At 44.1% G+C, this 23,148-nt stretch overlaps 3 protein-coding genes and 1 long non-coding RNA gene across 6 annotated transcripts; 2 read left to right on the forward strand and 2 right to left on the reverse strand.

Moving 5' to 3' along the window:
• Window positions 1-98: 98 nt before the first annotated feature.
• On the forward strand, window positions 99-5,756 carry LOC310675795 (transmembrane protein 126A-like). Of its 2 annotated transcripts, none has more exons than XM_083436896.1 (5): window positions 99-248; window positions 2,168-2,293; window positions 3,309-3,502; window positions 4,387-4,501; window positions 5,541-5,756. In XM_083436896.1, exons 2-5 carry the CDS (start codon window positions 2,184-2,186, stop codon window positions 5,749-5,751), a joined length of 630 nt encoding a protein of 209 aa, XP_083293022.1. In that variant the 5' UTR covers window positions 99-248; window positions 2,168-2,183; the 3' UTR covers window positions 5,752-5,756. The 2 variants fall into 2 exon arrangements, with proteins under 2 accessions (XP_083293022.1, XP_083293023.1); XM_083436897.1 differs by lacking the exon at window positions 99-248 and adding an exon at window positions 613-664.
• A 4,312-nt stretch (window positions 5,757-10,068) lies between these two features.
• On the reverse strand, window positions 10,069-14,649 carry CREBZF (CREB/ATF bZIP transcription factor). The gene is made up of 3 exons (XM_083436743.1): window positions 13,450-14,649; window positions 12,706-12,784; window positions 10,069-11,342 (listed from the first exon to the last, which is right to left on the reverse strand). The coding sequence occupies exons 1-2, from the start codon at window positions 14,388-14,390 to the stop codon at window positions 12,736-12,738; spliced, it is 990 nt and encodes a 329-aa protein (XP_083292869.1). The 5' UTR covers window positions 14,391-14,649; the 3' UTR covers window positions 10,069-11,342; window positions 12,706-12,735.
• A 1,008-nt stretch (window positions 14,650-15,657) lies between these two features.
• Window positions 15,658-16,817, reverse strand: CCDC89 (coiled-coil domain containing 89). The gene has a single exon (XM_083436698.1). The coding sequence runs from the start codon at window positions 16,813-16,815 to the stop codon at window positions 15,727-15,729; it is 1,089 nt and encodes a 362-aa protein (XP_083292824.1). The 5' UTR covers window positions 16,816-16,817; the 3' UTR covers window positions 15,658-15,726.
• A 188-nt stretch (window positions 16,818-17,005) lies between these two features.
• On the forward strand, window positions 17,006-22,138 carry LOC310675835. Of its 2 annotated transcripts, XR_014510210.1 has the most exons (3): window positions 17,006-17,141; window positions 20,666-20,929; window positions 22,094-22,138. It is a non-coding gene; the product is annotated as an uncharacterized lncRNA (long non-coding RNA). The 2 variants fall into 2 exon arrangements; XR_014510211.1 differs by lacking the exon at window positions 22,094-22,138 and having other exon boundaries at window positions 20,666-20,948.
• The last annotated feature ends 1,010 nt before the right edge of the window (window positions 22,139-23,148 follow it).

A 23,148-nucleotide genomic window follows, 5' to 3' on the forward strand; every position in this document is an offset into this window, starting at 1 on the left:
ACGGGCCGCTCGGCCAATCCGGAGGCAGACCCCTCCCCCGGCTCCACGAGCAGGCTAGGGGCCAATCGGAACCCAGCCGAGGGTCGTTGGGGGGACGTCACGTGATCGTCCAAGATGGCGGCCCCCAGGGGAAGGGCGTGCGCCTGGCCAGTGCTGTAGCCGAGTCGCCTTTTTTTTTTTAAACCAGAGGCGGACGCCGCGGCAGCGGAATAAGTTTTTAAACGGCTTGCAGAGCTCTAGGGCTCGAGGTGAGTTTTTCCCGGCGGGTATGTTTGCATGGGGGAAGCGGCGCTCAAGGTCACGATGGACGTCAAATGTGGGGAGACTATGGAGTATGGTGGGTTTGAGGTTTGGGGGTTGGGGCAGGGGCAGGGGCGAAACTAGGCTCTGTTTCACCCGAGTCAATAACCCAGCTTGGCACACACACACCCCATGCATTTGCGTACAAACACGCACAGGCTGGGAGCCTCAGTGGCGCCCCACTGGAGGCTTTCCCCGGGGCAACGTCACCCGCCCCCGGTAGCTGCGGCTCTCGGTGGGGCCTCCCTGGTGAGACTGTTTCCCTTTATTTAAAATTAGAGTCTTATTCCCGTGGAGCTTATGTCCCTGCAGGCGTGTATAGAATTGCAATCATTTATGGGTGCGGCTTTCCCGCTGCTTTGTGGTAAGTGAAAATTAGTATATAGTGAGCATAGTATGTTATTTTTTATTATTTTTAAAGTAGTGTTGTTGGCATCTGTCAGGCTTGGAAGACAATGGAGGAGTGCGCCTTCAGGGGTGAAGTCAAAAGGTTGGCGTTACAGCGCCTGTTGTGGCTGAAGAGACTGATAAGGGGGAGACATGATGCATTACTGCAGCAGCACAACTGGACACCTTAATCTGCCCCAGGGGCAACAAAACATGTCTCTCCCATATCGGTCTCTACAGCCACAGCAGGTGCTGCAACCTTCCAACAGCTTGACTACACCCCCAAAGGCTCATCCCCGAGACAGATGGATGACAGCAACAAATATGTATAGCAGTTAACAGCAGTGACTGTTAATGAAATACGAAGAAAATATCCAAATGTAATTGAGGGCAGGAGGGTTGATTACGTCTCTTAGAAGAAATGTGAATTTAGGAATTTTTCTTAGCAGCACAATGACACAATGCATGAGCATGTAAAGGGAGGGAATAAAGAAGTATGAAGACTGGCTCAATTCTTAACAGTTCCCATTGCCTGGAAAATGTGGCTCTCAGGGTGTAAATAGTGTTAGAAACTGGGATGGAAAATTTTGGAGTTACTCGCTTGTCCAGGCAACAACATATTTATGTGCATGCAGGTGATATGCAAAGATTGTAGTGACCCGGAAGGAGGTGGAAGGTGTAGTGGGGTTATGTGCACTACACTGTCATGCTCAGTGACTTGGAACATAACCCCAGTGCGAATCAGAGATTGTCTGTATAGCTGGAAGCAACAGGATACAATTGAGGACTTCATACATGCCCTCTAGCAACTCTATTGTGTGGGTCAGATCTAACCCTGAACTGTGTGCCAGATTACTTACTGTATCCCATCAAACTAAACTGGAACAACCTTACTAACCAAGCCAATGTCAAATATGTTAGATCAATGGACTTCTCCCATTTTTAATTTGATATAAGGAGTGGGGACATGCATGGATACACAGACTAAGGGAATTTATGCTTGGTGTCTTTGGGGAGTTTTTGTGTGTGTTAAGCAGCTGCGGCAGCTTGCTCCATGCGCAATAAATGGACCATCCACTTCCTCCCCACCAGCTGTAAGGCGGGCTGAATGGGAGGAGGCAGACAGGCTAGACGCCCAGCGGTGGACCCCACCCCTATGGTTACAGTATTTTTTTCTATATTTAATTGCTACATTCCATTTATAAGACGACCCATGGTTTTACACTTTAAAAAATTGGGGGGGGGGGGCTCGTCTTATACACGGAAAATTACGGTATTCTGTTTCTTGGACTATACTGTGCAGTAAAATCCAAGAGTTGACATAATGTGGGCATCTGCTGTCTTCTCGGCTGTAAATTTCACAAACTATTATGCCTGGGTCATTAAATATGTTTTTCTTTCAATCATATTGCTGGTGTGTCTGATGTACATACATACATGCTCATTTTTGTAATCAGCACCATTTCGTTTTCTTTCCCAGTGCTCCAGGAACTAAGATGGCAGGAGAATTGATCGAACCTACTTCAGAAAAAAAAGTTCATAGTGCAAGTAGAGACATATCTGAAATCCTGAAAGAAAGGTTTGGGAGGCTTTCAGCGGCAGATCAGTGAGTGGTCTTCGCAAATTTAAAAAATATTTTAAACTCGGGTTGTTTTTTTCTGTTCCCATTTTCAAAGCATTGAAGAATTTACCTTGTTGTACATGGTGCAAGTAGTTTGTGAAGAATGGAGCCCACGTGATAACATACAAAATACCACATGGAAGCCTATGCCAAGTCTCTGGTTTCCTCTATTCACAAAAATAGGGAATGCTATTTTACCTGACTAGCAGGATTAGCAAGATAAACATTAAAGACAATGTTGGATGTTGAAACCAATGTGACCTGAAATGACACTTTCAGTGTTTTATTTAGTTTAACTTTTAATTGCATCCTTCAACTTAAAAGACAGGTCCCAGGACTTCAGAAAATGTATTTAGTATTGTCAGTTGAAATAACTGAAGACCACACGTTGCTTTTTATATATGACCCCATCATGTATAAAACATAAAACCCTCTGCTATTTAGAAATGTAAAAACATTTGTAAAACATTTCTTCAAGAGAACAGCAAAATCTTCAAACCAGTTTTAAGGATCTGCTAGGGTTCTTGCCAGTGACTATGGTTGTCCTTAGAAGCTGAAGTGATGTATTTACTATGGTCCCTCCTGCTGCTCCTTCTATAGCTGCTCATATGCTTGCATCCTCTATCGGAGCCTCAGAGTATTGGACAACTGTTCACTCTAAGCGTAGATCTGGCAATCCAATGGACACTTGGAATAGTTCTCCAATTAATAAGAGGGCTTATAGCTCAATAGGTAGAATTGCAATCCTAAGTATTTTGTTGCAGCTGTGAAAATCACTGCCCCTTTTTAATACTGCAAGTGGTTGTATCTGTCAGCTCTAATAGGACACAGCAGCATACTGGTAGCACTGGGGGATATACCCAAAGAATACAGTATTTGTCTGGTTTCACAAATGTGCTTCTTTGCACAGCACACAAGGATACAACTCTCCTAATGCACCATGTTTGTACATGCACAGCTATTAGCAATTGTTGAGATGTTTTTTTCTTTTCTTCCACAGGAGTTTTTTTCAAAGTGGATCCATGTTCCTTGCCTTCAATGGAAGTCTCTGCGGCTTAGTAGCAAATAGCTTGTTTAGACGTGTCCTGAATATAACCCAAGCTCGTATTGTATCTGCTCTGCCCATGGCTGTTTTACCGTTCATTACAACTGTGGTCACTTATGAGTGTTTCATTAATCGGCCTTTAATGGAAGGTACGTTATCTGCATTCAAAGCGAACTGTAACCTTTGAAATGTCTGTGCTGGGAAGGATGTATTAGCCACACTGGGACAAGGTTACCTACTCACAAGACAAGAGGCTATTTGCAATACTCCCCAGATATGTAGGGCTATGGAAACTTGTTCCTTTAGCTCACTGTATTACTCTCTTCTTGAGAAAATAAAATGAGCTTAAGGTGCAGGTGAGGTGGGGGGTGCCCCACCCACTGATGGTATGAAAGACCTCACAGCTGGAAGAGTACCAGTTCTTTAAAACAGTAATAATACAGTGTGGTGTTTCAGCGCCTTACCTGCAATTTGGTGTTACTGTTGTTTCTATACTTTTCCGAAGCATCCCAAAAGAAACTCAGTATATAGATGTAGATAATTGTTTTTGGCATCCAACATGGAAAGCCTTCTTGCATTCAAAAAGATTATTAGTCCCCTTTGAGTGTAAACTGCAGGATAATGCTGTTAAAATTACTTCCAAATACTCAACCTTCCATCTTGCCCAGTTAGCAAGTGATGATTCTGGATCATGTCACTGTACATATTTTGGTGGAGAGTAGTCTATAGTGCTAGAACGCCCAATGCATTGGCTTCTCTTTTCAAGGCACACCTTGGTCCCTCTTGTGGCATATATTTAGGGAATCTCAGGAATATTTTGCAGCAATACTTTTATGACAGGTGCTATTGAAATCTGAGCAGCTTATCAGCCTAACAAAGTCTAATCAAAATTAGGAAAGCAGATTTTAAGATGCAGTGATGTAAGCCTGCAATAGGGATGCTGTCACTACATCACTTAATTCTCATGTTATTTGTCTGCAAATTTAAGTCAGACTTAGTGTTTTCCCGCTTATCTGTCTATTTCGTTTTCCAGGTGATCTAAATTGTGCAACTTGCGCCTGGATCAGAGGTGGTTTAATTGGAGGAGTAATAGGTTGGTGCTACCCCGTTTTCCTAGCTCTGCCTTTGAATGCCGCTCTTGCAACAAGGTATGATTTTAATCTTCTATGTAAACTCAGCTTTTACATGTGCAGTTTTGGAAAATCCATTGCACTGATGGCAAGGGATGGAGGGGGGGTGCTACCAGTGTTGGGACCATGAGCTGTTCACCCTTACATGGGAAATCCCGAAAATGGAATTTCAGTTTAAAATGCACCCATTGTTTTTCCACACCTAAGTTCAGTTTTCTAGGATTACCTAAACTGATTTCCAAGTATAGCTTCCACTCCATTACTCTTTTCAGACATCCATTGTCTGGGTTAATCTGCTTGAAGCACAAGCACTTGCTATTGCTCTTTCATTCCTGAACACCACCCGAAAGGGAAATCTGAATAATGGACCAACAACTGGTTGTAAAATAAATAGGTGTAACAAAGTCTGCATCATTAGGTAAAGGTATCCCTGCCCATACGGGCCAGTCTTGACAGACTTGTGCGCCCATCTCACTCAAGAGGCCGGGGGCCAGCACTGTCCGGAGACACTTCTGGGTCATGTGGCCAGCGTGATATCGCTGCTCTGGCGAGCCAGAGCCACACACGGAAACGCCGTTTACCTTCCCGCTAGTAAGCGGTCCCCATTTATCTACTTGCACCCGGGAGTGCTTTCAAACTGCTAAAAGGTTAGCTTGTGCCTAATGAAGTGTTTTCTGGAAACAATATAGAGCCATTAGTCTGTAGAACACCTTTTTGTACCTTTTCTGGCATCATGTAAATTGGTCCCCTTTCACATGTTGTGGCTGCATTTAATTAACACATGCTTTGTCCATATATAGAATTTGCTCAGTTTTTGCTTCACTTTTAGTATAATTATGAGGTAGTACACAGAAAGAGATGCAGTGTCTAGTATACAATTTGGTAAGAGTGGGCTAGCACCTATTTTGAAAGCCTAATCTTGAGACAACTGACAAAGAGACTAAAGAGAGCTTGTAAACTGCTGCTCCACCAGATAACTTTCTTAATAAAGGCTGAATTTAACCGTAGCCTAGTGTTTGCAATTGTCAAGCTAATTCTTATTTCCACCCCACCCCAGGTATTTAACAACTCCCATGCCAGGCAAAGAAAACATGCTGCACTACTGGATGATGGTTTGCAAACCCGTTTACAAAAAGATGAAATTTGCTGCAATCCTTCAAATTGCATTTGGAGCATACCTGACCTCAAAAAGTCATGAAATATACATTAAAATGCTGCAGTTGCCCCAGCCTGGAGAAGACCCTGAAGAAATAAAAGATAAAATTTGAATTTATGCAATCATTACTTATTTGGTTTTTCTTTATGTAAATCATCCTGCTAGTGTTTTTGTTTTTTAAAGTAGCTCTTAGCATATTGAGCAAGCCTCGGGACCTAATGGTGAAGGGCCAGTACTTTTGCCTGTGCTTTTTTCCCTCCCTCTTTCTTTCTTTTTGGTATGGGGGATAGGTGGAAAGTGATGGAGACCAGTATACTTAGAAGAAACCTTTGTGGTGACGCTGGACAGAGGCTTCCCTCTTGCTCACAGAATTGTGGAGTTGGAAGGGACCATGAGGACCATCTAGTCCAATCTCCTGCAATGCAGGGAATCCTACCGTACGTAATACCATGGATGTGAGCAGCTGGTGTGTCTTGCTTTTTTAAGAAAGAGTAGCTTCCATTAACGGGTAGGAGAACATTGCATCAAGGCTACCTTCCAGGAAGGTTTTCCAAGGAGTGGCTGACAAAGCAGCAGCCTGCAGAGCATTGAAAAGCTCTGGGGTTTCATTTTTGAGATTGTAAGTTGTTTTAAATACTGTATCGTGTTTTACTGTTGTAACCAGCTTGGGTGGCGCTTAAGTAAATAAAGAAGAACAACATTCCCTAGAGCTCTTCAATGCCCTGCAGGTTGCTTACCTGGCCATATTCCTCTGGAAGGGAAGGAAGAGATCTTGATTGTGCATCATTTAACACCTAGTGTACAACAAGCTCCTGCTCACCTCCTTGTTGTGCTGTCTTAAGGAATAGCAGATATGGAAAATTTCCATGATGGATGCCACCAGAATAAAAGGAAAACTGCTTGGCCTGCGGCAAGTCGGATTTATGACCTCCTACTTGCAGTGGCCCATGTTTGTTCCTGCTGCCAGTTAAATGTTTTAATCTGTGTTGCTAAAATATTTTTTATTCAAGACAGTTCTCAACATAATAAAATGTGTAAGGTAAAGATTTCGATTTCTACATTTTTCTCGATTCTCATCACAGCATGGGTTATGGGAATTAAATATCATTTTCTAGAACACAGAACACACCAATCTGAACACATTACTCAAGGCAGAAGGACCACCCCTCTGTTTAAACTAAACACATTTTCCATTCTTATAGAGTAGACCATGCTACTACAAAATTGTTATATATTATATTCAAACGGTTTATAATCAACTTTGAGAATGTGCCCCAGAGAGACAGAGAATGTGTATATGTATGGCAGCAGCATCTAAGCTATAAAATGACGTGTCAGTCCTCACCCTGGTTCCAGATGAGTTGCAAACTCATCTTAATATGCTGGTAACTCTTGGCTGGGCAGGGATTTTTCCCTGCTCAAGTAATCCAAGAATCCAGCCCCCCAAACAAGTGGGAATTAAACCTTGCATCATCAGATATAAGAATTTGAACTTTACACCCTTGCGTAAACCACCTCGGGTTGAAGAAGCAAACCTGAACATTCCTTCTCATAATTTATGTCTAAATGGACAAATGTTCAGTAGTGTAAAGGTGTTTGCTTTTGTTTTTTAACTGACATGGAGTATGTCCCCAACAAACCTTTTAGCAATTTTGGAAACAAGACAGATACATCCTATCTACTGTTTTTCAAATTGGATACTAAAAACCAGTTAAACCTTACCTAACATTTTGCAAGTAAATGTTTTGATGCAGTCCAAAAATGTCAAACAAAAGATTTCTATTTTGGGTTAAATGGTAGCAGATGGAAACAGTATTCATTTTGTTGGATGCCAATGTGAGACATGGCTCTCCACAATTACTTTGATGCCATCTGTCCAGGAAGTTACAGGGTGCAGAATAATGATTTCCCCCCACGATACTACTAAGCTGTTTAAAAGAAAAAATAAACAAGAAAGGTTAATTTGCGGTATTAAGATGCACACACATTTACATCACATTTTTTAAGGGAGATACTAAAAAAAGGCCTTATTTTCCCAACGGTGGTATAGTGCAGGCCACAAAAGAATGACAGTGTTCAAAAGCTGGTGTATTTGAAGTCTTATTTCCTATCAGCTTCTACCTGATACTAAGACAAGTCAACCACTGGTAATACAGTGGTACCTCTGGTTACGAACTTAATTCATTCCGGAGGTCCATTCTTAAGCTGAAACCGTTCTTATCCTGAGGCGCGCATTCGCTAATGGGGCCTCCTGCTCCGTTCACATCCTGGGGCAAAGTTCGCAACCAGGAGCAGCTACTTCCGGGTTAGCAGAGCTCGTAACCATAGGTACCACTTTACTAGATAAAGTTTAAGCTACACTGGTACCTCTGATTGCACACAAAAACCAGAAAAATACAGGTTTGCCGCGTGCGTAACCCAAAGGGTACCCAACCAGAGGTGTGCATATCCAGAGGTACCACTGTACAATGGTACCTCCGGTTATGAACGGGATCGGTTCCAGAGGCCCGGCTGTATCCCAAAAATTTCATAACCGAGGACCGCATCTGTGCACGTGCAAGCAGCAAACCCACTTCCAGGTCTGATGCGTTTGCAACCCGAAGTTTACGTTACCCAAAGGTAACATAACCCGAGGGTCCACTGTATTTCCTTCTTGGAAAATCAGCTTTGCATGCAAGAATTCCTAGCTTCACTTTTCAGCATCTCAATGAAGGAATGTGAACAATCCAGGTCTGAAACCCTGTCTGGCAATGTTGACAATCCTTAGCGAGATGGACCAAAGGCCTCAGTCAGTGTAAGTCACTTTCCTGTGTCCCATAAACTGATTCAGCACAACATTAGGCTGAATTGTAATTTATCATTTAAGCAATACCTAGTTGTTTAAGTGCTTTATTCATTCAACATTCCAAACAAGGTGACAACATTTTCTGACTCAGGTGCATGTAACATCTGTGCAACTCACTAGGTCACAACTATCTGGCCAGAAGGCTCTAACTGAAGGTACCACTAATGGTGAAATTATTACTTTTTATAATAAGGGTCATGCCAGATAATCATTTTAACACTTCCCCTCATGACAAGGGGAATTATTAAGATTTCAGTACTTTCCTTCAGCAGTCTTAAAAATTTAGTTATACAGTATCCAAGAATATATTTAAAAACAGTCTTAAACTCAAGGTGTTTACAGACCCAATCACTGCTGTTTTGCTTTAAGCTGGACGTAGAATGGCAACTATGTTTCCAGAGTGTGATATATATATATATATATCACATATGTAGATATAGATATATAAATACATTCTATAATGGTAATGAATAGGAGGATGCTCTATTGCTGTCTGGAAAGTTAATTCGTAGATAGGAGCCACTGATATCTAGGAGGGAGATGGCTGGAGCAAAGTCTGTTCAGGCCCTCACCAGTCCACATTAAAGAACATACTCTAAACAGAAAACTTGAGGATGTTGTGCTTATGCCACCAATAGCTCCTTGGAGAAAAGGTGGATGAGTAGATGAGCCTATTGAACTTTATGGCAGAGCACCAATTGGGCCTTACACTAGTCTTGTTGCAAACAAAATTATTTTATCACCGACTTGCTCTCAATAATTTATTCTTGGAAAAAGAGGACAGCCAGCAAAAGCTGGTTAACCAGCTCCCAGTGCAATCGTAACATGTTCCCAGCACAGCAATGCATAATTTTTTAACAGCCAACATTAACGTAAAAATAGCCTTAAGTGCTGAATAGCAAACAGTAAGCAATCTAAAGCAGCTTACTTTTTCCTGTTCAAATGTTACTAATGCTTTCCTAATCTATTATTGTTCGCACACACATAATGGTAAAACAGGTGGTTTTGACTGTATTTTACTATACATTATTATACTTATTTGTTTATGAAAGTACATAACACCCTACTGCGAAACATCAGGGTCGTCACAACATTAAAATATTTTAAAGCAATCATGAAAGTGTCTGGCTACTCAAGGGATATTTTAAAGAACTGCGTAGGTTTGCTGACATAAGTATTTAAAAGACTCTTGGAAAGCACAAAGTGAGGATGCTTTTTGGACACAATTATCTTATATGTGCGGAGCTAAATGTAATATGAGCTCTTAATGACCTGAGCAAGAGGATGTGAATAAAATACATGGTAAGTGATTTTCTACATTACTGCAAACTCTGGTTAATAACCCTAAATCAGCAACTCTTAACATAGCCAGTGTATCACTGGTCATATATAGAAAATGCTCTGAACAGCAGCATTAATCCAACCCCAACTACAGCAAGAAATGAGCTGCATAAACCACAATGCTGCTTTGATATCACACCAAATATTTTCCAACTATGTCACACCAGTCAACATTTAAAAAGGCATTCAATGAAATTAAAATTTTATAACATAAGATTAAAAAAAATCCTTTGAGCCTGTAACTGGAAGATCAACACATTTTTTTTATTAGGACACTGTGTTCTCATAGGTATGACACAACTAGTTACACAGAAACATTCACACATATTTCAAGTACTATTATTCAAGGCTTCAATTTCAAAAAAATATTCAACAATACTCAACCGATTAGCAAGAAAAAAAGGTTTGCAATTTTATTTGGCTTCAACATGCTTCAATAGGCACTAAAATCCCTGCAGTCATATTTTTGAGATTTTTGCTAAGCAAGTGTGTCATTTGCCTTGTTGAAAAACAAGCAGCCACTCCCTTTGTATACAGATGCAACAGCTTATTCTTCAAGGGGCAATGACACACAAGGTGGATCAACTACCCAGAATGTTTTTTATCTAACAAAGTATTTCAATAATACAAAATTAAAAGAGAGAATGTCTGCTTTCACAGAAATACCACATTAACAAAAATGTCTATTGTGAAAAGCAATTGTAAAAATGCATCAACTTCAGAAACTATGCAGCACAGTGACAGCCAATTGTGGCCTGTCAACTGGAAAGGTACTAGCAACAAAAAGGAGGGGATGTTGACCCTAGCTTTTGAAAAACAACAGCACTAGGTCATAAGGAGCATTAATGGGACTGTATATAATGTACTGCTTCCATTATAAACACAGAACGCTGAATAAGAGTATAATTTAAAATTGATTAGTATACAATTTCAGGTGTTATGCTCCCATGCCATCAAGCATGGGTTATGAATAGCTAGAGGACTTTCCAAGATTGCACTCATTTACAGCAACTGGTATATGGGAAGTAACCCAAGATATGTACCAGTATATAGATTTGTCCCGTGTTGGGCTGCAATTTCCCCCAGAAAAGGGATGCCAGCCACTTTGTATAGTTCAGAGATAGGCAGATAAGAAATACACCTGCACTACAAATATAACCCAAAACATGAACAGCCATATAAATGAATTTATAGTTCAGGCGAGGCTCATGGTCTCTGCTATGCCGAAAGGATGTACTTCAAATAATTTAGACAACTGACTGAGAATAAGGAGGAAATTGATGTAGGAGAACAAGTGCTTTTTCACACCGTTACTTTTCACATTAGTATTATACTCATTTTCTTGATAGACTGTATTATTCAAAACATTCACATAATTTTGCAGTGTTGTTTTAAAGTAAAATGCTGCAAAAGCCCTGTTACCTTTCCCCCTTTTTAATCATACTACCTTTTAAAATAAAGCAGGAAGTGTGCCAGCAGCTGGTCCCGTCTCTTCTGCCCCATGACAGCTGTATCCACTTCAGCATAAAGAAAAACAAGGATGCTAAATACACATATACTTCATTAAACAGTGAGGTTTCACAAAGAATCGTATCTCCTTGTACTCAAATTAACTCCTGATTCTGATAACCGATTATGTGTTTAACAGGAAGTATTCCACACAAATACCAAGAGAACAAAAATAATATGGAGAAGCCTCCTTTAGGAGGCATACCTTTTCCAAATTTAACATTCTTTGTGGAACCCCACTTTACATTTTCACACCCCTTATTTCCCCAATTTACAGAAATTAAAGTATTAACCATTTTAATACAACAGAAAAAGTTGAAGGTGTTTGACAACAAAAACTTTTCCTCAACCCTAGACATGGACAGTTGCAGGAACACTATGAAGATGAACATTTGTTCACCTATTTTTTCTCTCCTTAGGAACACATCAGATTGATATGCCAATTTCATTTTGCTACAACAATTTAAGAGACCTGTACGTGCCTTAATCATGAAAACTAATTCCACTGGGCTGTGATAGAAGACTTAATTTTTTGGAATAAATAAGTGTTTAGTAATATTCATGCAGTGCAGTCTTCAAACTGTACGTAACAGTGCAAAGGGTCAGTATGGTTGAGCACTCCTGCTTGCAAAATTACTGTTCTCATTTACATTCTTAATTAGTAAGCTATAAAGTACCCAACTATGTCAGGATCTTGGTACTTTTATTTGGACATGTCCTACCCCTAGCCAACATGGGAAGATAATAGTGAGGAGTTTGGGAGTTTAAGCATAGATGCAATAGTAAGAAGCAGCCTTTCTCAACCTTGAGTTCCCAGATGTTGGACTACCACTCCCATCATCCCTATCTGCTGCCCCTGCTGGCTATGGAAGATGGGAGTTGCAGTCCAACAACAAGTGGGAACCCAAGGTTGGGAAAGGCTGAGTTAGAGCCTTATTTCACTGGTGAAATGCAACATCAAAGATGAATATATGGGGCTTATTTGTACCTTAAAAGGTTCATCTTCACCATCTTAATTAGTAGACTGGTTTTCATCCCCCTTTCTCCACATTCAAATGTATGGCCAAACATACATTTAAGCAGCACCTGTTTTTGAAAACTTCACCTACTCTGTAAAAACTCTGCATAAAATAACATCTGTCCTGATAAAGCCTTTCCAAAAATAATGAATGAATGACTGGAAAAGGCAATGCAGCTTGACTAACCATTAAATTGCAAGTTGCTCGATCAGGATCAACTGATTCTACAAAATGTCTCCAGGGCTTCTGAACTCTTCTAAAGACTGGTCCAGACCAAGTAATAAGAAACCCCAGAGTAAGCATCAATGCAAAGTTGTCTGATACCACATTATGGGAATATAGGGATCCTTACCAGGTTGCGAGGTGGAAAGCGACTGTTCTTTTAACCCCTACACAACGGAGCCTGGCAGGGCAACCACCTAAAAGAGAAACTGTCAGAGAAGTTTAATAGTAATGTATAACAGATGCGATATTATTTCACATGCATGTTTTAAACTACCTGCTGCACGGTATTACTATTCTGCTCTTAAGTCTGTCCAGTGAGGAGGTCAACGTTTACAATTCCCAGAAATGCAGGCTAGATTTTTATCTGCCAGACAGATCATTATTTTTACTGGCAACCAACACCAGGTGCCGCCATTTCAGGCAATCATTTTTTGTCTTTTTTTTTTTTTTTAACAAAACCACCTGGCAGTCTCGAACTGTGCCATCTGCGTGCCATTGTGAGAGATGTCCTGACCATTGTGTGCCTTAAAAACGGGTCCTCTGTTTACAACACGGCCAAACAGGCACCCCGGCATCGATCCGTCCTGTTCACACGCACGCGAAGGTCTGCGCTTTTTTTTTTTTTTAACTACGGAAGGGAAGGAAGGAACATGCCAGTTTTCTGACTATACCCCCCGTTTGTGCGCTGCGCGTTTATGTCTGCTTGCTGCGGCTTGCTTTCCTCCCTCTCTCTTCCGCTCTGTCCTCTGACTGCCTCCTCCACTATAAAGCACACACCCCCTGGGCGATCGCGGGCAGGCACCCCGAGACAAAAAAAATGTTATGTTCTGCGTAGTTAGGAGCGAAGAAGAAGCGGAATACTTGACCCTACATTTTGGAGGCGAGGGCAGAGTAGGAGTAGGAGTCGGCGGTGGAGGGAGGCGAGGCGGCCGCCGCCCCCAAAGCAGAGCCCACCGCCGCCCGCCGGGCGCAAGCCGAGCAGAACTCCACCGAAACCTGGTCGCGATCCACGTGCAGGCAGATGCCGCCGGCGCTGGGGGAAGCCGCCCTCTTGCGCTCGCCTCCCTCGGGCACCACCGGCAGGGCGTAGTCGTGGTCGCCGCTGGCCTCGTAGGCCGGCCTGGCCTCCAGCACGGCCGCCGCTGCCGCCCCGTCCTCGACCAGGCCGCTGCTGCTGATGCGGAGCCCCACTCTGCCGTCGCCGGCCAAGCGGCTAAGGAGCCTCCCCAGGGCGCTCTGGTTGGCCAGCACGGCGCGCAGGTAGCTGGTCTCCCTCTCCAGGTCGCGCAGGCGGCGGCACAGGCCGCGGTTGCGGTCGCGGAGGCCGCGGTTCTCGGCCGCCAGGCCTTGCAGGCGGCTCTCCAGGCCCATCACGTACTGCTTCTTCCGCTGGCGGTTCAGGCGAGCCGCGGCCGCGGCCTTCAGGCGGCTGCTCCCCGCTGGCCGCGCGGGGCGACGGCCCTGCTGCTGCTGCGGCCTCTGCTGCTGCTGCTGCTTCGGTTGCTGCTCCTCCTCCTCCTCAGTCTCCGCGCAGGCCCGCTCCGGGCTCGCCAACCAGCTCGGCCGGTTCTCGGTCGCCACCACCGCCGCCTCCAGCCAGTCGTCCAGCTCCAGCTCCAGGCCCGCCGGGAAGAGCAGCTCGGCGCCACCCGCCTCCTCGAGGGAAGAGGAATCGTCGCTGTCCTCGCGGCGCGGCGGCGCGGCTTCGTCGCCCGCCTCTGCCCGGCTGCCGCTCCTGGCGGGAGGAGGCCCTTTGCTCGGGGATGGGCAGGCCGACGAACTGGCCAGCAGCTGGGCCAGGCTGTGGCGCATAATGGCGGCGGCGGGCGGGCAGGCCCGAGCTACCGCCGCAACCGCCGCCGCCGCCTCGGTCCCAGCCCTCCCTGAATCAGCTCCGGCTGGGCCCGCCTGGGCTGCTGCGTTTTCGCCTCAGCGGGAAAGCGCGGCTACTTCTTCCCCCGCTCGCCTTCCGCGCCTCTGAGGGAAGATAAGGAAGCGACCCCGCCTCGCGACTCCGCCGGGCCGTTAATGGCGGAGAAGGCGGGCCCGGGCAGCTGGCGCCTGCGCACTGGCTCGAAGGCGCTCCCTCGAGGGACAGAAAATGTCGGAGGCGGTGCCTTCCTCCTCGCCCCCCCCCCCCGTTTACCTCAGAATGGCAGCTTTAAAGGCGAAGGGAATCTGCACAGGGCTGGGTCTTGGAAATGACGGGCCTTGTTTATGCTCGCTTGTATTTAGCCATTGTTGTTGTTGTTGTTGTTATTATTATTATTATTATTATCCTATACCTCGCTGTATAGGGCGGCATATAAAGTCTAATAATAATAACAACAACAAAAACAACAACATATATATATATATATATATATATATATATATATATATATATTTGTACCCCTCCTTCCCCACCCCCAGCGGGACTCAGTTTGTTCATTTATTTATTGCATTTCTACATGCAACATTTCCTTTCAAGGAGCTCTAGGTGGCATTTCTCCCATGAAAAAAAGAGACATCCTATTCTTCTAGTATTACTGTTATTGCTACTACTACTATTTATAGGGCTGCCAAACGTCCAGAATTTTCCAGGCATTGCCGGAAAACAGTGTCCAGATTGGGGGGGCAGGATAATAACCGCTGAATGTCAGGTACAATCCAGATGTATGGCAGCCCATATCCGAAGTCTAGATTTTGGCAAATTTCCTTAAAAATAACTTAAAAACTTCATTTATTATTTTTTTTGCAAAAAAAAAAAGAATAACCTCAACTACAACTTTGACAAAAAAAAACACAACTCAACAAAACAAAAAAGCTCAATTACCAATTTATATTTATATACCTGTTGCTTGTAATCATTTGCTTCTTGGTCCTTACCAGTTCCATCCAGTAGTATGCCCAATTGATACCACTGCAATTATTGTTTTTATTAATTCTTATATTTATTAGTCGCTTCTTTTTGCCATGGCGACTGGAAAAAAATACATCCAAAAAATACATATCTCAATCTCAGCAACGTAAGAATGGTCGCCTTCCTACTCTAAACAAAATTATCTTAAAACTGGTATCTACAATAGGGGGGAAATGATCTGGTAAAAGATTATTTTATTTTCTCAAAGGCTGTAGGTCTGTTAGGAGCAAAGCTGACAGCAAAGGCTTACGCTATGAAATGCCGGAGTTTGGTATTTAATTCTTTCTCTTTCGTAAGCAACTCTGTGCTGTGCTTCTTGTACGCTTCAAAATGCATCCGGAGCTCAGTGTAGGCTTGCTGGGTGCCATCCAGCCGCCTCCGCAGGTCTCGCACCCGGAGGTTGCAGTCCACTGCTACAGCCTCCGTCTCAAAGCGCAGCTCCGCCGCCTGCTTGGCTTTCTCCATCTCTTCCGCCTTCTTCTCCAACTCCGCAATCTCCCTTTGCTTGTCCTGCAGCACCTTGCCTCTGTCCATCGCCAGGCTTAGCAGCTCCTCCTTCTCCTTGGTCAGCTTCTCCACCTTGGCTTGCAAGGTGCAGTCCACCTCTCTTAGCTTCTTCTCCGCTTGCTGCAGTTCCTCCGTGACGTGGCTGTGTTTCTCCTCCAGGATACCCAGCCGGCTTCTCAGCGTCTTGATTTCCTCGGCCTTAGATTTGGCTTCCTGCTGGTGGGCTTCCAAAAGTTCCTTCTCTCGCTCTTGGGCTTGGCGGCTGCCCTGTTCGTAACGTTCCTTTAAGGACTTCGTTTCATCCAAGAGTTTCTTAAGCTCAGAAGTGAGCTGGGCCACCTCAGCCTCCTTCTCTTCTAAAGCCTGGCAGAAGAGGTTCTGGTTCTCCACGCGCAATCGGTGGTTCTCTTCCCTCAGCTGCAGGTTCTGCCTCTTGTGCTCGTCCTTGAAGTGGATCATGTCCTCGTGGTTAGCAGCCAGATCCATGAAGCGCTCTTCCAGCTGCTGCACGCGCCGCGTCTGGTTCTCCAGCCGCATAGCATCCGCCATCCTCTGTTCCTCCAGGTCCATGTTGATCTCCTCCAGGGCCTTGCAGCGCAAGAGCTGCTCGTCCGCTCGCTTCTTGAGGATGCAGATCAGCTGGGACTGCTCCTGGAGCCGTGAGCGGAGCATGGCCTTCTCCCCCTTCTCCCCGTCGGAGAGACCCTGGAGTTTCTCCAAGGTCTCAAAGGGGTCGCCCATGCTCCAGTCTACATCATCATCATCTTCTTCTACCTCCTTTGGTACCTTGGGAAAGGCCATTGCTGGACTCTTCCCATCCTGAGGCATGTTGAGGAACTGCTGCCTCTTCTCAATGCTGCAGAGTTGTGCAGCGCTCCCCCCTCAGTTAGCATTCAAAACTTCTGCTGCTGGCCCAAAAGGCAGTTGGTCCAAACATTCCAAGAATCCCGTGAGGTCATAAGCCAAGAACTGCTGGGCTTTCCAGAACCAGCGCGCTTTGCAGGGGTCTCCTGACCTTGTTGCATTCCTTCTGCACTGCAGGTGGGGAACGCAGATCTGCAAGGGAGCAGGGAATTGATGCAACACACCAGCCTGGCCGGGAACGAAAGCCGCCACACTAAATCGGTGCTTAGTTTCCTAATCAAAGATAAACAGTATGAGAGCTTCACCTCTTATTTAATTCCACCCCACCCCCTGCGCAGTGGCGTAGCGTGGGTTGTCAGCACCCGGGGCAAGGCAAGTAATTTGCGCCCCCTAACCCGTGGATTTTAGAGAGCTGCGAGTGCGAGCGCCCCCCCCCCAGATGTTGCGCCCGGAGCGGCCGGCCCCCCCTGCACCCCCCACGCTACGCCACTGCCCCCGCGCGCCAAAAAAAGATGTATTCCCTGTTAAATCTAAAGTGGCTCTTAGCTTAATTCTCCCCTTTTCCTGAGTTAGGCTTAGATAGGGCCATTGAAGTCAATGGTCTTCCTGGTAGCAGCAACACAGCTACGCAATTCTCCTTCCCTTTGGAAGCCCAACTGGATCCTTATGTCTGGGCATTAAGATGAGCACTGAAGGCATTCCTGTTCCACCATTCAGTGCTCATCACTGGCTGCATGCACACCATATATTTAAAGAATGTGGTTTACTCCAAATAATGTTGGGAACTGTAGTTTTTATAAATGGTGCTGGGAACTGTAACTCTGTGAAAAGTAAACAAAAATTCCCAGGTTTCTTTGGGGGGAGCCATGTATGGTGTGTGTACACTGCCTTGATTATTCTTCTACCCTAACAGTTTCTGGTGCTGATGGCACCTGTTTCTTTCGGCTCTCTGTTACGTGTGTTGCTGCTGAGATTTTATTGGAAAATGTATTTTAGAGTTGTTGTAAGATGCCCTAAACCCTTGTTGTTGAAAGATGAGATAATTATTTTTTAAAAAATATGCATATGATTGGGCTATAAATGCATTACGCTCATACTTTGCCATATACACTGATAAAACTATACTACAGTTCTATACATTGTTTCATATAACCCTGTACTAAAGTTACTATAGAAGTATTTCAGCAGCAGCCTAGTGATTCACTCATAGAGCCCCAGCTACAACAACACATGACCCACTATTTTAAGCTGAATATTTTATTTAAGGATAATGAACACTAGCTACCTAAGAAAAGGGGGGGAAGCCTAGTTCAGCAATCCACAATAATATTGTTGCTAGATTGCCACCTGATTACTGTATAGGTGGTTCTTTTAAAAGCAAAGCCTGATTTCCATTTGGGTGGGGTTTGACAAAAGAATGTTAACAGCCCTTAATGGTGTAGTGGACTTCTTTTTACAGGAGTTCATTGTTAAAAGATGGGTTTGTTGATGCAGATCTCTTTGGAAAGAAAAAATAACCACCACCCAGAATTTGGAGAGGTGCCTGTGAGAGAGAGGCCATAACAAAATAAAAAAAAATTGATGTGAGGCAGAAGGTTTTTAAAAAAACAAGAAGCATAGAGTGGGAATAAATGGTTCCCCCAATGGGAGGGATGTTGAAAGTGGAGTCCTCCCAAGGATTGGTATTAAGACCTGTTCATAAATGATCGAGTTATGTGAGAGTGCTGTTGTGCTCAAGTCCTACTTGACCTTTGTGAAAATAGGATGCTGGATATATGGGCCTTTGGCTCAATCTAGCAGGCTGTATCTTGTGGAGCAGTGTGCCTCTTTTCGGAAAGCTCCCTGGTAGCAATGTGTGTACAGTGGTACCTCGGGTTACATACGCTTCAGGTTACAGACTCTGTTAACCCAGAAATAGTACCTTGGGTTAAGAACTTTGCTTCAGGATGAGAACAGAAATCGTGCTCCGGCGGCACAGTGGCAGCAGGAGGCCCCATTAGCTAAAGTGGTGCTTCAGGTTAAGAACAGTGTCAGGTTAAGAATGGACCTCTGGAACGAATTAAGTACTTAACCCGAGGTACCACTGTACAAGATTCAGGTAGGTAACCATGTTGGTTTGACGCAGTCAAAATAAATAAAATGTCCAGTAGCACCTTAGATACCAACTAAGTTTGTTCTGGGTATAAGCTTTCGTGTGCATGCACACTTTTTCAGATTCTTCAATTCAGAATTTGTATCTGAAGAAGTGTGCATGCACACGAAAGCTTATACCCAGAACAAACTTAGTTGGTCTCTAAGGTGCTACTGGAAGGAATTTTTTTAAGGTGTATACTGTTTGCCTTCATCACAAGAACATAGGAAGCTGCCTTATTCCAAGTCATACCATTGGTCCCCCTAGCTCAGTATTGTCTACACCAGGCGTTGTCAACCTGGTCCCTACGGCCCAGTTTCAGGATTCTAGCTGGGCAGTAGGGGGTTCTACAGCACAAGCTGAATCCTCCTTCCATCGAGTACTGGTGGGTGGGAAGAAAATTTTACCATCAAGAAAGATGCATTAGTGGGTGGTAGGCATAAAAAGGTTGACTACCCCTGGTCTACACTCTTCCACTTATGCTCTACTTGTGTATATCTGCAAGTAAACCAAATACTACAATGTGGCATTGGCTTCCAGTTATCTCTTCCCCAAAGGAAGATAAGCCCTGATAATGCTGTTCCTACTAGTTCTCACTGCTTGGGCAAGTGGGGAATGCCTCAGATTATCATTTATTATAAAGGCATTCATATATGTGACTCTTTATACTTGGACAGCTTTAGGATGGGTACTGGGATCTAGCACAATTGAATGTACTTGTTTTTAATTTTAGCTATGTTGATGGTTAAAGCGTTAAGACCAAAAACACTTTATGGAAGGGATATGGTTTGAACTGGGAATTAAAAGAATAGAGAGAGAAGGGAGGTACTACATAAAAATTGAATTATGTGGCTCTTTTTCTCTCCCAATAACAATTATTTAACCTACACTGTAGTCTCATGACAAATCCCAAAGCTTGCTAGAATTCCAATTTGTAATCACATGCATTCTGGGAGCAGATATGTATGCTGTCCAATTAGCACAATTCATAAATATTATATTGGATGGGGGAGTGTGTTGTTCTTATCACAGCTCTGTCTATGCTTGTTTGTTAATCAGCAGAGCCTCTGAGTAAGTATTGAATAATGTTTCAAGGCTAAACAATGTAATGGTTAAAAGGCAAAGCATGACTAATGAACATACTACTCTTTCCTAAAAATGGTCAAAGGGACTCTGTTTTGGGAACATACTCCCACAACACCAGAGTGGTATCAGATCCCTGAAGCTGGAATGGGTTGAATTGAGGGATTAAAGAAGGATCTAGCCTGAGAGAAAATAAAGATCTGACTATGAAGGTTTTCTTACTCTCTTAACTGCACAATTCTGTACATATCTACTCAGAAGTAAGCCCCATTGAGTTCAATGGAGCTTACTCCTAGGTAAACAGGAGTGCACAAGATTACAACCTATAAAATAAGTTGCAATAAGTTCAGTGCTCTTATAATAAAAACAAATTTGTACATCAGAATACTTCCAGTTGTTGTTACAACATTCAGAAAAGGTCATCCAATTTAATTTCAACAGATCTTGGCGTCATCCTGTTTCTTTTATACTCATACATAACTGGTTTTGCCATTTTAAAATAGCGTTTATAAATATTTATTTTTTTAAAAGAAGTTAATCAAAGAGCCATAAAATGTTTCCTTACCAGGCCTTTATTCTTTTACTATCTTGGTCTGACAGCCTTGTTGAGTTTGCATCTCCATGGCAATAGGATTGAAGCAGGACTCCTTGCCAAGTGTAGAGCGAGGCCAAACAAGAAAGAATGCATCCTGGAAGCTTAACAAGCTCTGGAAAGCACGTTCCTTGGCTGTGACCCTCTGCGATAGGTGTCTCCTTCCTTTCCCTCCCAAAGGAAGCCTGAAAATGACCAGCAGCTTACCACTATTACTGCCAACTCTGAAATAATATCATGTCCCTGAGAATCAAATGAGGAAGAAATAAAAGGTACCTATGTTCTTAAAAACCAGGCTGTGGTTTGTTTGTTTGCTTGCTTTTTTGTTTTTTGTTTTTAAAAAGCAGTAACTTGCCAGTGAGGAAAAGAATCAGAATATGGGCAAGACGAGCTTGTATAATGGGGCTATCAGTACTTTCCTAGCTATGTTTACTCCAAGTTCTCTTGCAGTTTCTGACATCAAGTTATTCAGCTTTCTCTTCCATTCCACATTATTAGGCCAGATAACTCTTCCCACCAGCAGCTGCACAACAGACCAGTAGCCATGGAAAGGTAGTACACACTCATGCTTAGAAGAAGAAGAGGAGTTTGGATTTGATATCCCGCTTTATCACTACCCGAAGGAGTCTCAAAGCGGCTAACATTCTCCTTCCCCTTCCTCCCCCACAACAAACACTCTGTGAGGTGAGTGGGGCTGAGAGACTTCAGAGAAGTGTGACTGGCCCAAGGTCACCCAGCAGCTGCATGTGGAGGAGCGGGGAATCGAACCCGGTTCACCAGATTACGAGTCTACCGCTCTTAACCACTACACCACGCTGGCTCTGTGTTCTGTGGTGAACCAGAAAGTAAGTTCAGGTACGCTCAGGTGTTTAATGAACCTCTATCAGGCTGAACCAGATATATCAAAGCATAACTGAAAGTGCAAGAACAGAACATAACTGCAAAGTGAATGCACCACCAAAAAAAAAGGCAAAAAGAGCAAATGCAGCACACTTTGTCTCTCTCACAATTTCAACACTTGCTTATCTGAGCATATACATAGCTTCTAACAGACTTTTTGAGTTTAGAAACCGTGAACAAATCAAGTTCCAAATCTTGCAACATTCAATTACAATGTATAAAAGTGTTTTCTCCTATTTTAGGTATCGCTTCCTGCTTTGCCCAAATGGTGGCACTAGAGAACGTTTTAAACGCCCTGACGCACTGAAAAAGCCAGCAGCACATTTTGCAATCGAGTGTGTGTTTGTTTGTTTGAAGTCTCACTTTAGCTTCACCAATAGTAAAAGCTAGTAAAACGATGAGAGTGGTGATGAGCCATGTTTGAACGATGTGAACAGGGTCTTGCTTACAGAAAAGGGCGAGGGGGAAGAAGAGAATCTGCAATTTCAAGGTTGTTAGTAAGTTGAACAGTCTGTAAAAGTCTTCCATCTTTTCAGGTACTGTATTTAGAGCGCTCCAGTTCTAATGACTTGCGCAACGTGTGTCAGGGAACTGCCATCAGTGCCGGAGGGAGAGAGCAAAATCCAGAGGGATTCCGGAGAGCGTCCCAGGATTGGGAGAGGCAGCCCATCTTCTGGCGAAGAGAATCAGCGTAGCACCAGTGGAGAAGGGGGGCAGATGGGGGAAGCGGCGAGGCGGTCCCATGACTCCTTGCCGGGGACCAGCGGGGAGAGTAGGGGTCCTCCGCTGCCTACGCCCTCCTTGCGCAGAAGGCTTTCGTGCAGAGAGAGTAGGAAGAGACTAGGCGTCAAAGAGCTTCTTTGCTGGAAGAAGTTTAAGAAACTCCCACTGACGGATTCTGCCAGCGATTGAGACAGCCACGGGTGAGTGGCTGTCCGGACAGAAAAGGTTCACTCAGGCAACCCAGCCAGGTGTTTGCACCGGCTTACGCACGAGCAACCCCTAGAACCATTACAATGTGGAAACAACAGAAGCTGTAACTACACTTTTATAGCAGAGGTAGGGCTGCCCTACCCCACCACTCAGTCCCAAGCTTCCTTCTCCTTTTCCCCCTGTCATGTTTAGGAATGCTCAATTCTTGAAGACATTCAGCCGTGAAGTTGCCCCAACCCTCACCAGCAGAGGCCAATAGTTTAGATCAGGCATGGCCAAACTTGGCCCTTCACCTGTTTTGGGACTACAACTCCCATCATCCCTAGCTAGCAGGAACAGTGATCAGGGATGGTGGGAATTGTAGTCCCAAAACAGCTGGAGGGCCACGTTTGGCCACCACTGGTGTAGATGCTTCTTTCTGCCAGATGTTGTCATGTCATTAGGCCTTAAGAGGAGGGAGGGAAGTAAGACACAGGGGTGGCTGTTCTTCAGTGAAACACAGGTGCAATGTCTAGTTCCAGCCTAATACACAAGAGATTGAATCCCACACCAATGCTTACCATTAACATCCACGTTTGCAACCACTAAGTACAGATTTTCCCAATTCGAACAATAAAAGGCCGTTTTTGAAAGGAAGGTGGGATACATGCAACAATTA

The sequence above is a fragment of the Podarcis tiliguerta genome, assembly GCF_965153285.1.
Source record: "Podarcis tiliguerta genome assembly, chromosome: 4".
Taxonomy (NCBI): Eukaryota; Metazoa; Chordata; class Lepidosauria; order Squamata; family Lacertidae; genus Podarcis; species Podarcis tiliguerta.